Here is a 13,655-nt window from a genome sequence, read left to right on the forward strand (position 1 = left end):
GGGCAACAACTATACCGGACATGATACTTTCGAGCACCGTCCGAACTATACATGCATATCGGTTGTATGTTACTGTTACTGAAAGCTTCGACCGGCACGTCGATTCGGTGGGGAAACGTGTCCGAAGAGGGCAATACAGCGGGCCTACACATAGCACCAAACACCCAGATAGAACTTGAGAGCGAGCCGGGGGAAACACGGGGGACCCTGGGACGGCCAGGTCATCGCCATGATTGTACCTGCGATAACCGTCCCGTGCCGCCGCCCTCTGACCCGCTCACCGGATATTGCTGCGATACGTACTGCGGTTGCGGGCCAGCCTGCGCGCTGGGATCGGATTCTGGCTCGGGCGTGGGCTCCTTGCCCCGGAGGCGCGAGAGCACCCGCAGGCGACGGTCTGTCCGGTGCCACAAAAAAAAACACGGAATCGTTAGATGCGGGACGACGACCGCAGGAGGCAATCGGAGGGCCGCAGCGACGTACTGTAGTCCAGCCGCACATGCTCGTCGGCGTCCTCGTCGGACTCTTCCAGGGGGTCGGTCGTGCTGGCGACGTGCCAGGCGTCTATGCGCGAATAAATCAGCTTGCGGAGGCCCGGGCCCGACGGATGGGAAACAATTCTGACGTTCTAGCATGCTGCGCTCTTGGTACTGACCTGGGTCAGCGGGAACACCTGCACCGCACGCTCAGCTCACGCCCCAAAGCCCGTGTGTCACGGTGACGCTCACCTTGGTAGGGCGGGGGACGGGCGGCGCGGTGCGCAGGCTCGTGATTGGCGTGCGGGTGCACGGGATAGTCGTGCGACAGCGAGGACCCCCGACTGCCGCCGGAGGTCGAGCCCGCGGGGCGGTACGACCTGGACACAGCTGCGAAAGCGCGGTGAGCCTGCGCCGCCCGCGGCGCCGTGCGGCGGCGCGCCTGGAGGGAAAGCGGCGACTCACGCGGGACGAGGGACGGCGACTGGATGATGAGCGGCGGCGGGGGGAACGGCTTCGGCTTGCGCTTCTCCTGCTCCATCTCCTCGACGAGCTCGCGGAGGAACTTGCTGCGGTGCGCGCTCATGCGGCGGCCCCACTCGACCTCGTCCGGGGGGTCCACGTTCTCCTGCTGCATCTCGTCGCGGGAGAGGTTGCGCATGCGCGGGACCTTGCACGGGTTCGCGCGCGCGTAGTCGTCGTCGAACGGGTTCGGCTTGTCGGGGCCCTGGAGGTAGTGGAACATGATCCAGAGGAACGCGCGCGCGCGCGACTGCGAGGAGAGGTTGACGGGGAGGAAGAGGTCGAGGAACTCGAGCGGCGCGTCAAAGTGGCTGGTCGCGAGTTGCTGTGGGCGGGGCACGCGTTGGGCGGTGGTGAGGTGATAATGCGGGCGCGCGGTTAGCTCCGGCTGTCAGCGGCGCTGAGCGAAAAGGGAACATGCCTGTGAGTGGTTAGAGTTTGACAGGACGAAAATCAAGTTCACTACGCTCGTAGGGGGGGTTTGGCCCTGGCGCTTTGTGCGGGAGCCGGTTAGGCGCACGCCATTGACGGGCTGGGGGTGACCTACCGCTTTTGCTATTATATCATCGGGCGAAGACGGTGGCGGCGTCTTGAACTCGAACGGCAGCAGCGCGGCCTTGAGACAATTTTTAATGCGGGGCGCATCCTGGAGATTCCCGTCTGTTTTCTGCAGGGAGGGGACAGGATGATAGCTGCGCAGCGCCGTTTTCATTTCTGGAAAGACTGCGCAGGAATTGATTCAGGCGGTGCAGCGATGAGAGGGGACAGGCAGACACGCACACGCCATGGTGGTGTTGATTCTGCCGACGTTGGTGAGGAGCGAAATTTTCGCAAACTCGATTGCGAAGGCGGGGGTCTCGACCATCTTGTCCTTGAGGACCTTTGAGCATTTGCTGGAGTTGTAGAGGGCATTCACGTAGAGGTCGCAGAAGTTGACCAAGGGCTTCCCCGGCGCTAGATAGTCAACGAATGCCACGGTGCGATCGGCGAAGATGTAATAGAGAAGATCATATTGGAGGTCTTCCCGAGTGAGAGGCTCTGCGTCGCCGCGCTTGATGGGGAGGGTCTTGCGGCCGAGGTACTGGGGGCTGGTGGGGGTAAAGGACAAAGAGTGAGCGCAGGACGGGGCGGGGAGGGGGAGACGACAGACGGGGTGGTGACCTGCTTGGGGTCCCAGGGGGGGACGGAGGGGGGCGCGGGGCCGGCGGAGAGATGGTCTGTAGGGCTGGATGACGCCATGAAGAGGAGGAAGGGCGGGGAGCACGAGGCTAGTACTGACCCTCTGGGCACGAGGCGCCGGTGCGTTCGTCGTCCATGCTTTATATCACAGCGAAATACGGGGATTCGAGTGCGGAGGGAAATCTCACGTGTGGTCTGGAGGCAGTATGCCTAGCCCGATACACATCAGCTTCAACTCGATCGATGGTAGCGGCAGCGAGGGCGAGAAAAATGCAGCAGACAGGGGTGGACGTGGAAAAGCTGATCGAACGGGGCGTCGCTATCTGGACGAGGATCCGGGGCGGGCGGGGGCGTGCAGAGAATCAGCCTCTGCACTCATAGTAACCGTGCCTATGGATCCACCCCGCGCTCACTTATCCCTGGCGGTGGTGGCTGACCCCTCCTCACAGACGCCCACCGATCTCTGATCTCCGCACTCGCCCACCTTCGCGGATGCAAATTCGCTGCCAGTCTGCGCTCTATCCGCGCACGCGCACGCGCAGGCGCACGCACGCACGCATGCATGCACGCACACATCTACATACGCGCCTCCCCCTTATTCGCACCCCCTCCAACGTAATTCTACCCATCCCTCTCTCTCGCTCATAACGCCGTAGCTGCATCTCACGGCTCCCTGCGGTCCGACGGCCTTTGCCCCTCGGCCATCTAATCCTAAACTCATCCCCCGACAAATCCATCTCCCTCCCTACCAGGTGATCCGTATCGTATGTCGTCCGTCCATCCTCTCTCTTTATATCCGCCGAGGACCCAGGCGTTTGTCTGCGCCCGCGGGATCCGACCAGTATCACCCTCGTTCCATGTGCCCGCGCTCGCCAGAAGGCCACTGCCTCCCCCCCTTCGTCCCACATTGCTCAAATGCAGGGCCGCTTCTATCTCCAAAAAGGCCGCTCGTGCGCCTCGCCCGTGTCCCATTTTCAATTGATATTCCCCCCACAAGCGCACAGCCAGGGGCCGCCTGATAACCGGCCGACAGCCTCCCAGCCGCCTGCACTGGTCTCTTGCCCCGCCATCTTGGGCTCGCTGTCCCGTAGCGCTGTCTGGCTGACCCGCGGCCTTCTGGGGCCACGCAGATTCCCGCCATCGATGAGCCCACCCCGCCGCGCCCACGACAGGTTTAGGCGAGGTTTTAGCTGGCTTGGCCTCGCTCTTCCACCCATCCCGACACGCGGACCGCTGCATCGGCAGTGGACCGCGCCGTGACCGCGTTTGTCATCAGGCTATACCGCGGACCCCATTCTCTGCCGTTCTTTCTCACATTCAATGTCGCCATTCCGGGTCAGACTTCTCGGCGTATCTGTCTTGTTGAACGCTTATCTGATACGAAAGCTGGTAGCGATTTATTTCCTTATTGGACGACACCACTTCACCGTGACAGGACGCTGAGCTCCGCCATGGCATTCCTTGTTACGAGAGGCCGCGAAAATAACGTATGGTTGGCCGGCAGTGTCAGCCGAAAGGGCTCAGATGATACGCTCTGTATAAACGTCGGAGACGGTAAATCTACAGCCTCAGTGGCTCCGTCAGTTCATGTCTTCCCACTTCTGGCAGTACTACTATTTCAGCTCAGCCGTCTTTCGGACCCAGATCGTGCGCCAATGTAGTTATTTGTATATACAACGCTTCAGGTAACGCGGATGCACCCAACATTCTCACCGTTGTGGCCTGCCGTCGATCCCGGGCCCGTAACAAGCAGTCGCCGCAGCGCAGTCGGCCTCAGTTGCAGCCCGACGAAATGATCGAGTCGTTCTTACTTACGCACGTGATTCCGATCAAGCATATCCCATTACGTTACGCATCTCCGTCATGTGCGCCTGTCGAAAAGTGCCCTCGCTGAGTTGCCACCAGCACCTCTATTGCCAGCGACAGTCCGGTTTTGTGCCTCCGCCCGGTACCTGCTGCTCTCACCCCTCCCGCCGCACGCCATGGCCGACAAATTCGACGACGCGACACAAGTGAGTCTGCCCTGTTTCCATGCTTCGGGGACACAATGCCGAGCTGCCGCCCACAGAAAGAGCTCGCCAACTTCGTGGAAGCCGAGCAGGCACAGGCGCGCCTCCATTCCTCCATCCACATGCTGACGAGCATGTGCTGGGACAAGTAAGCTATTGTCTTTCCGCCCCCGCGCCGACTTGGCTGCTGAGATTCTCCCGCGCGCGCGACAGATGCGTCACAGGGACGCCCTCCACGCGGTTCTCCCGCTCGGAGGAGGGCTGCTTGGCGAACTGCGTCGACCGGTTCCTCGACACAAGCCTGTTTATGGTGAAGAAGATCGAGGAGCAGAGGGCGCAGCACGGGCAGCTGTCATAGAAGCCCGCACCCCCAATTGTTGTACGCTACACAAGCGCCTCGGTGTGCGCACCCTCGGTCAGATATAGCCAGGGGCCGGCCGTTTGATTGTCTTGTGTGCTCCGAGGACGGGCAGAGCGGCTTCCAGTCCGACGGTAGCATGAATCAACGACGACACTATACGTTAGGTACATGCAAGTGCTAAGGATAACAACATCACGAACTACACACACACAACACACACAAAGGTACAACAAATGAAGTCCGTGTCGCTCCCACCTGCATCGGTCACTGTCGCAACTTCAGCCAAGCCAGGAACACCACCACCGGCATGCAGAAGCAGAATGCATCCAAGATCTCACGCGAGGTCCGTATCTGAAGCGGTATCTCGAGCTGCGGCCTAGACTGCTCGACGAAAGATCCTGTGTCAAGGAACTTGGCGATCAGCGTATCCTTGTGCTGCCATAGATTACGCAGCCAGAGCTCGAACTTCTCCCGCTCCATCTCGGGCATGTCGATCTCGGTTGTGTGCTCCTTGGGTCTACCGTTCGAAGCACCGTTAGGATGGCCATTAGAAATGCTGGCCGAGACGTCGCCTATCGGAACTTCCTTGGCGACGTCGAACGTCTTGATGTGCATGCGGACCGTAGGTGGAGGTATGCCATCGAAGAATATTGACCGCAGGGTGTAGTAGTCTTGACCATACCCGAAGGGTGGGATTCCTACATCACAAGTGAGCGGACCGAAGCGCGTGTTCATCCAAAGCCCAAGAACTGACCTGGGTATGCCATGGTGATGTCAATGAGCTGCAAGCTAGGAATGCGCGGTGCCAGCGATCTCAGGGAGTAGTGTAAGCCTGTCGAGCGGGGCAGGAGTGTATGGAGCGTGTCCGGCTTGCAGCGAGACGCACTCAGTGTAAATACGACTTTCCAGGGGAAGCACGTACTATACCAATCTTGTCCGCATACTTCTTGCTCAGCGGCCTTGTGTCTTTACTCACCAGGGTGCCTTCCGGATACAGGATGAACGTGAGGGGCGAGTCCTCCCGCTCTGCTCGCTGCCCCAGCCACGACAGGCTAGCTGCCAGGTGCAGCCGATCTGAGGCCCACGAACGCTTCAGGAAGATGAAGTTGTAGAAGCGCATGCCCTGGTGTTGCGTGTGTTCATAAGAGGATTCGAGCGGGAGGCGCGTGTGTCACTTACCCAGCCAAGCATGGGCACCCACTTGAGACTCTCCTTCAGGACGATGAACACGTCCGCGTACGTTCTCATGTAGTACGTCAGCGACCATGCGTACCACCAGTCTGCATAGACCTGGATGATACAATATAACGGACATGCGTGAATTCGATCTCCTTCAGGCGAGTTGTCGGTCTACCCACCTGGTGGTTTGCTATGAGGACGGCCCTTTGCGGGAGGTCCAGCCCTACAACTTTGCCTGCAGGATCTCGCTGGACGATTTCCTGTATTTGCTCATCCGTGAACCGTCCTTCCGCATCCTGCTCAAATGTCACCACCAGCTTGGTGGGCGCAAACCACTGGCTCGCCAGGACTGTCACACGAGCATGAATCTCGGAAGCGCAGGACGGCGGTGTCGCTCGACATACTCAAAAGCGTCCCGAACGCCGCCTTGCTGTACCGTATGCCCTCGTAGTACACCTTGCCCGCCCAGGCGAACGGCAGCAGCTTCAGGGGCGCCAGAAACACGATCTGCGAGCCGTTGATCATGACGCAGCCGAACAAGAACACAAGCAGGAAGGCGACGCCATGGAGGGTCTGCCACCACGTCCGCGGTGGGCGTAACCTGATCTCGGCAGCGTGGAGTCCTGCGGAGGCAGCCATGCACAACAGGTTGTAGTACGAGCAGACAGAGGCCGCAGGTCAGGCCGCGCAGGCCTGTGGCCGTCCACACGCGCTCGCACTGTCAATCAGCTGCTTGCGCACATTCCTCTTCGGTGCCGTTCAGGTAAGCTCGGCTTCCACAGCCATCAACACAAGCACAGTGCCGGTCAGCGGTGGTTTTCCATGCACAGGTCATAAGTAAATGATGGCCTTGTGCATGACGGAGGCCGCGAGGAGGGTCATAAGTAACGTCGGCGGACATTGCCTTTCGCGAGTGACGTCGGTTACGAGTTGGCAGTTGCCCGCGATATCTGTACATGGTATTAACAAGATGTCTGCTATCAATCTACGACACGTTTAATCCGCATGTACTATAAATTCGAAGCCCCTGCGAAACGAATCGGGTGCGGGCTGCCTCTAGCACGAGAATGGCTTGCCCACGGACCCGCTCTGGTACGCCTCTACGATGAGCTATTTTTGGACACAAGGTGTTATTAAGTGCCGTACGCCCGACAGTCGGAGAGAACGCACCTTGATAGAAACGTACGTCCCCGCTACACAAATAAACGCGCCAGCGAGAATTGTCGCGACGGCAAGCAACGTGCCCCCCCATCTCCGTCTCAACGCTTCCTTGCCGTTATCAAGATAGTAGGTGTCGTAGAGCCAGAAGAACCCCGCGAGGCCGTATGTATACCACGACGCAAACACAGACGCGGTGATGCCCACCAGGTCAGAGAATATGGGCACGGCGGTTGCAAATATGAACGCAGTCGCCGTCGCGGCGAAGCACAGGAAGATCCAGACGGACCACCCCAGTACCGTATGGGAATAGAGGTGCCGCGAGCGTCGGAAGAGTCGCACGAAGACAAGCTTAGCCGCGGTGTGGGCATAGAGCCCCCCGGATCTGCTCTAGGCGTCAGGGGACTGCGCGGGGTTTTGGACGGGTGGGACATACATGAGGAAGTTGACGAGTCCGAAGGCGAAGCTGATTTTGGCCCAGACCGGAGATAGGGAAAGCAGCGCTGGCGAAGCTACGGTCGGCCCTATGTAGCAATAGACAACCACACTGAACACGGCATAGAAGATGGTTGCGAAGACTTGTAGAGTCCAGGCCGCCTATCACGGCATGAGCGGTAGACAATATCTACGGCGTGCCAGCATACCTTCATTGCATCCTCTGGGCGATGCATCTCGGAGATCAAGATGAAAAACCTGAAAGTTCGTGGTTAGTCAGCTTTTATGCCACCAGCGGGGATGCTAGAGAACTCACATGAAATGACCTATGTAATGCAGGTTGGCGTAATTGAACGAGCAAAAAGACCAACTCAAGCAACTGACCTGCATATGCGAAAACCTGGATCATGTCTTGTTTAACCAAAGGCAAATGATGCGATGCGCTGGAATCATCGTACCGGACTGGTAATTGCTAAAAAGGCGTCATAGAATGTGGTTGGGACAGTAGCGGACAGACTGCGACCAGGTGTCGGGCTTACGCCTGCTCCAACCATGGCTAGGATACCGCATAGCGTGATAGTAGCAGCGCTGATGAATCCGGGCCAACTGAGCCGGCCAAGAGTGCGAGGCAATGCCATCACGAGTGTTGCCACCGAGAAAATTACAAGAAGGTAAGTAGAACAAAGCCCATTGTTGGATAGCGTAGACAAGGCAAGCTGTCCGGAGAGGAGTTCTGATCCCTGTGAGATGATCAGACATACAGATGTTGACAGGGTAAGATTTATTCGTACAGCACCGAAGACTGCAAACACGATCGTCCCGAACAAGAGCACCTCTCGTCCGATTGGGCCGAATATGATGTAGCCCGCATCCCCTGATGGGCTATCGAAGATAACATACTATAGCAGCATAAAATGACGTACCCATGCTGTGGACGTCAGGGTGGTTGAGTTTGAAGTCCACCAGCAGCTTGGCCGTGAAAAGACCAAAAATCCCGAGAAAGATTGTAAGCACAAGAGAAGGGACAATACCTTATAGACAGTATGTGCGCATGTCATTCATTGTGCTTGGAGACAGTCCACAAATTAACACACCGACAGCCGCCATTGCATTAGGCAAGGACAACATCCCGTTGCTCACGATCTCAGCGATCATGAGGAAAGCAACGAACTGTATATGAGTTAGCGAACCGTCGTCAATTCGGTGGTTCGTATTACACACCTGCCAACTTAGGGTCTTGTACTGAATATCATGATCGTGCTCTGAACCGAACACATCGTGCTCTTCGATCCTAGAGCTGTTCGATCCGACGTCTTCAGCTGACTTCTTCTCGTTTGAATTCGACATTGGTAGACCGAATATAATATGAGGGGCGGACTCGACCACCTCGACCAAGCGCAATGGGAGAAGGTAAGTCGCTTATCAAGGAGGTGGCGACATCACAGACACTAGAACGAAACCTTATCTTCTGGCTTTCTAAAAAAAATGCAGGATGATGGGTCTTACTCACCTTGGCATCGGAGTCTCTGGATATGTTACGGACGACTTTAATAGCGAACGCGTGGACGTTGCATGCATACAGCTCAACTGAGGTCATGATGCGACACAACCACAACTGTATTGGACATGTACGTGTTTCTTGGATTGCGAACAGAAGCAGCGAACAGAACCGCAAGCCCCACGACTCTGTGTAGCTGTCAGGTATACCGGATCCCACTCGGAAGCCAAGATGCTGTCGTAGCGTGGGTGCGGCTAAACCCTGAACTAACGTCCTGCATCTGCGTCTCTGTCAGTGATGCCATAAAGGACTGATGTCGTCATGACGGCCGTCTATCTGCACAGGCTGTTCAGGCTTACGTCTCGTGTAGTACTTATATATGTGGCCGCGCACCCAATCAGATCGCAGAGGTCAGTCTGTATCGCAGCGTGTATGCTATTTGCAGTGTGCACTGTGGATTAGTGCGACCAAGCAGCGGAACAAAAGACTTTGTTATGGAAGGCCTTTGGCAAGAAAGCGCATTGTAAGATCGGTTCAGGGCAGGGAAGGAAACGGGAAATGAAAGTCGACCGGCATGTCGGGGATGCTGATCGGCTCGAGCGCCCGCGCGCGACTTGTCCCTGGTTCGCCAACAATTTCCCTTCGTCGCCCGCGACGACGACGAGAACAACGACAACGACGGCGCCCTGCAAGCAGTTTTACCCAGGCCGCGACGACGGGCAAACTCTGGGCCACTCCTTCCAAACCACATTCCCTTTGGCATTTGACACATTCGCTTGATGGCTGCTATTTTGTCTCGTTCCCCTCAATCTGCGATACCCTCTCCGGACACAAGTTCTCCTCAGCCACAGAAAAAGCCGTCAAGAAGGTCGTCCTTTCTGTCTCTCAGACGCGAGAAACAGGCCGTTGATGCGTCTATCTCGGCAAGTTCTCGCGACCATGACAGAACTATGACACCTTCGTCCTTTCGCACTCCCGATGTTGCACGTAGACCTACTACCTCGAGCTCTACAGATCTGAAGCCGCGCACGCACAGCCGGAAGTCGTCCAAGAGCATCAGTTCTGTGTACGACCACTCCCCTTCGCACAGTGGCAGGAGCACAGAACACCGCAGTCGGGAGCGGCGGCATCGTTCAGGGCACGATCAAGAATCTCACATCTTCCCTTCCGTGGAATACGACCAGTACGCGTCCGGTAGTAGTCAAAGGACGGCTCCCTCCCGCACGCACTCGAGCGCAGACCCCTTCGCCCGGCTGGACCAGTATGATGCAACCATTCGTGCCAGGCAGTTCAATATCTCCCTCCTCGACTCCGCTTCCTCCGTGCTCAGTCAATTTGAAGACAGCCCTCAAACGCCTGTGGATGAGCTCTCGTTCCTTCGGGAACCCATATTTTCCATGCCGGTCGTGGTTGCTGCGCCCGTTGCAGGCGTTGAGACGATGGATGCCCTGGTAGACGGTATGAATCATCGTTATGATCACGACGACCATTTCATGGGTAGCGGCGGCATATCAGGGCGCTCGAAGGTTTCCAAGTCCGGTCATCATCCCCTATATCATCCGCCTCTACCGACGCCCCCGCCCGGCGTCGTCTTGGGTAAGTCCTCGTCACGCCGGCCACCTTCGCGGAGACACGACTCGGACGCAGATGACGACGAGACACCGGAGCATTTCATCTGGTCTGAGCAACAGCGGCGCCGGCGACCAGGTTCCTCACGCAATGTGTCTATCTCCACAATATCAAGCCCTACGCCGCGGTCACGACCCGGGAGCAGTCAGTCGAATGAGACGTACGCCGGCTCCATGTACTCCAGCTTCACACACCCAAGCAAGAGCGTTGCCCCTTCAATCTCTGAAATCATCCGTGCGCATGCCCCTGCTTCGCAGCAAGTCCGTTCTCGCAAGTCATCGTACGCCCACAGTGTCGCACCCCCCATGCTCCTCGAGCAGCTGGAAGCGTCTTCGGAGGACGTGGCGACAGCAGACGAAGTGGACCTCATCTCTCGGTCGTCCGTCGACACGATTGCAGAAGAGGTGCAGCAGACAATTCGCAACCAGAACCGCTCATGTGTGTCGCCGGGTCCGTTGCGCACGGCGCGCTCCTTCCAACGCAACTCCACCGTGATATCCATGACGCGAACGTTGTCTTCACCGCGCTCTGAGGGGCGGCCCGAGTCCTCCCTGTTCTCGTACTCAACAGTGTCAGACCATTTCGCATTCCCCGCCCTTGATTTGTCGGGTCTGACAAAGGTTCCGACGAACTCGCCGTCGCAAGCCATTGCCCAGTATCTGCGTTCCGCTCGTTTGACTACTCTTGTAACCCTCACCCGCGGTCCCCATGCATCGGGAGACCGTCCACTGACCGTGAGTTTATCCGACCTTGGAAGCCCTCACGGCCTTCCCGTAGTTGTTTTCCTCGGACTTGGATGTGTCAGGCATATCATGGGTCTCTACGATGAGATGGCCGAATGCCTGGGCATACGTCTCATTACCATTGACCGGTATGTGCAGCTAATGCCAGTGTCCTGTTGCTACTCATCAAATGTGCTTGTCTAGGTGGGGTCTGGGGCGTACGGATACACCGCGAACCAAGATGACGGCAGGAATACCCGAATGGGCCTCTGTTGTCGAAGAGGTGCTTGATCAACTGCATGTCGATCAGTGCAGCGTGATGGCCCACTCTGCCGGGGCGCCATATGCGCTCGCTTTTGCTAACCGCTTTCCCGAACGCATCCGAGGAGACGTCTGCCTATTGGCGCCTTGGGTAGGCGGGGGCGAAGGAGGTGAGCAATTCACAAGAGTGCTAACAACTGTATGATCTGATCTGGGTGATAGCGGGCTACAAGTGGCTGAAATATGTCCCCAACGGTCTCCTGAAGACTGCACAGGCAGCGGAATGGAAGGTGCAGGCGTGGATGATCGGCAAGCCACCTACGTTCGCCTTTGAGGGGATTGGATATGATGCTACACCTTCCGCCTCCCCCTCCCAGCCTGCGCAGTCTGAAAGCCATCCTTCACCTACTCGGATGCCATCGTCGTCGAAAGCTTCATATACATCGCCAGTACCTGAGGAAGGCCCGCGACCAAGCATGTCGTCCGGTATTTTCAGCGAGTACGATGATTTGCGTGATTTCGAGGGTCGTTTCGAGAGCCGCAGCACGCTAGAGCGTCGCTCCTCTGAGTCTGACCATGGCCGGTCCCCGGTTATGAACAGGTTGGCCATCACGAGGAAGTCCTCCAAAGGTTTGCTCGGGCGATTGAAAGGCGGACACTCATCACGCCAACCGGAGTCTCCTAAGGACCAGAAGATGAACGGCTCCCGTACGGGCAAAGGGTTGAAGGTTCTACGGTCCATGGGTTCCCTGAAGGGCCGGTCGAAACCTTCCCCAAATCCCAGCCCCTCATCGGGATTGCCTGAGGTGCCCTGGCTGCCTTCGCCAATCAGCCCCGACGTTGGACTGGGTCTTGGTGCAGTGGATTGGTCAGACATGGGGGCAAGAGGGAAGTCAACATCGACGCCACCTGTGGCGACAACTAAGACTAGCCGGTCTTCTCACGAACCCCCAACTAGCGAGTCGACGTTCTCGGCGCGCGCGAACGGACGGAGATCAATATCACTCACTACGGCCGCGGAACGCCTGAAACCGTCAAGTCCACCACCGCTACCAAGCCCAGTGCCCGAGGCATCCTCAACACCAGCCAGCTTCCAGGTTGCGCTCGGGAATGCCTTGTTAGCCGCGTCTCACGCCGAGTCGGCCAAGGGCACCCACCGAGATTTGCTCCAAATCCTCAACCATGATCGACAACCGTGGGGGTTCTCATACTCCGCATACCCACACACCGTCAGGGTCTGGTACGGCGACAAGGATGAGCGTATCGCCGAGAATGCCGTGCGATGGATGGAGAACACTATGGGACCGGACAAGTGTCTTGTCAATGTGGTCCAAGGTGCCGACCACGCTCTCATGTACAAGAGCAGTGTTGTTATTGACGTCCTGGAGAAAATCGCCGATTTCTGGCAACGTGAGTAGCAAAGTTCCCTCAAAGTTCATTCAGTTGCTGACCCCTCTGACAGATGAATGACCTCATCCGTATTTGTTGATTCTACAACCTTTCGTGGTAGCCGCCACATTTGTCTCTCGGCTGTTGCATTATATACCTTGTGTCGCATATACCTTCGCTTCGTTCTTCCTGACTGTAGCGCACTTATCATTGGAGTATACTGTTGGATAGCACGGTTTGCATAACTTTTACCCGACCAGATACCATATTTTTCTTAATCACGGTGTACGTGTAGAAGCCGGTTTCTGTGGCGGTGCTCACACCCATTGTACAAAGCAAGTAGCATACAGAACTACCGCCAGCTAGTCTATTCCAATCCACTCGTTGATTACAAGGATGCCAATGCTACAATCGGATCAATCTCAGCTGTGGATGCACGACGCATCAGGAACTTTCCGTCGAGGTCACTGGTGAGGGTTTGGGACTCCGGTATAACCAAACTGAATCTCGGTTAGACGTTCGCAAAGGATTGCGAGGAGCGATAGGCGATGCTGTTGCTGTTCTGTCATCAATTCGGATGATCATCCAACTAGACACCAGGACTCACGCAAAGTTGGGCTTAACGGGACATGAGTCGGAGTATTAGTGATGTCTGACTGAAGGGGACCGGTATACAAGGTACCCAGTCGATCGAGGGGGTCCTCCGCGTAAGATGGACGAGGTGGCGGTAACGCCGGCGCAACGACGGCATCAGCAATCACGGAGTGCGCAGAGATCTCTCTTATCAGACCTCGACCAGCGTAATCCTCTGCGTCGCCTGTACGTTGGGCCCCGCGT

At 57.1% G+C, this 13,655-nt stretch overlaps 5 protein-coding genes across 5 annotated transcripts; 3 read left to right on the plus strand and 2 right to left on the minus strand.

Moving 5' to 3' along the window:
• Nucleotides 1-499: 499 nt before the first annotated feature.
• Nucleotides 500-2,644, plus strand: POSPLADRAFT_1127771 (hypothetical protein; the record flags this gene model as incomplete). The annotated part of the gene is made up of 5 exons (XM_024483663.1): nt 500-659; nt 737-1,375; nt 1,730-1,866; nt 1,957-2,297; nt 2,329-2,644. The coding sequence occupies 5 exons, from the start codon at nt 500-502 to the stop codon at nt 2,642-2,644; spliced, it is 1,593 nt and encodes a 530-aa protein (XP_024344498.1).
• A 1,515-nt stretch (nt 2,645-4,159) lies between these two features.
• POSPLADRAFT_1051833 (hypothetical protein) lies at nt 4,160-4,544 on the plus strand (the record flags this gene model as incomplete). Its single annotated transcript, XM_024480212.1, has 3 exons — nt 4,160-4,189; nt 4,246-4,334; nt 4,400-4,544. 3 exons carry the CDS (start codon nt 4,160-4,162, stop codon nt 4,542-4,544), a joined length of 264 nt encoding a protein of 87 aa, XP_024344499.1.
• Nucleotides 4,545-4,672: 128 nt separating this feature from the next.
• On the minus strand, nt 4,673-6,365 carry POSPLADRAFT_1165155 (hypothetical protein; the record flags this gene model as incomplete). The annotated part of the gene is made up of 6 exons (XM_024487869.1): nt 4,673-5,245; nt 5,302-5,416; nt 5,470-5,670; nt 5,727-5,837; nt 5,906-6,075; nt 6,131-6,365. 6 exons carry the CDS (start codon nt 6,363-6,365, stop codon nt 4,812-4,814), a joined length of 1,266 nt encoding a protein of 421 aa, XP_024344500.1. The 3' UTR covers nt 4,673-4,811.
• A 315-nt stretch (nt 6,366-6,680) lies between these two features.
• Nucleotides 6,681-8,685, minus strand: POSPLADRAFT_1176618 (hypothetical protein). Its single transcript, XM_024488434.1, has 10 exons — nt 8,541-8,685; nt 8,414-8,489; nt 8,243-8,350; nt 8,111-8,193; nt 7,778-8,059; nt 7,700-7,719; nt 7,529-7,583; nt 7,321-7,481; nt 6,897-7,269; nt 6,681-6,836 (listed from the first exon to the last, which is right to left on the minus strand). The coding sequence occupies exons 1-10, from the start codon at nt 8,664-8,666 to the stop codon at nt 6,783-6,785; spliced, it is 1,338 nt and encodes a 445-aa protein (XP_024344501.1). The 5' UTR covers nt 8,667-8,685; the 3' UTR covers nt 6,681-6,782.
• A 2,261-nt stretch (nt 8,686-10,946) lies between these two features.
• POSPLADRAFT_1128845 (hypothetical protein) lies at nt 10,947-12,847 on the plus strand (the record flags this gene model as incomplete). The annotated part of the gene is made up of 3 exons (XM_024483781.1): nt 10,947-11,317; nt 11,373-11,599; nt 11,652-12,847. 3 exons carry the CDS (start codon nt 10,947-10,949, stop codon nt 12,845-12,847), a joined length of 1,794 nt encoding a protein of 597 aa, XP_024344502.1.
• Nucleotides 12,848-13,655: the final 808 nt, after the last annotated feature.

Source organism: Postia placenta (assembly GCF_002117355.1).
Source record: "Postia placenta MAD-698-R-SB12 unplaced genomic scaffold POSPLAscaffold_1, whole genome shotgun sequence".
In the NCBI taxonomy this organism is placed as follows: Eukaryota; Fungi; Basidiomycota; class Agaricomycetes; order Polyporales; family Adustoporiaceae; genus Rhodonia; species Rhodonia placenta.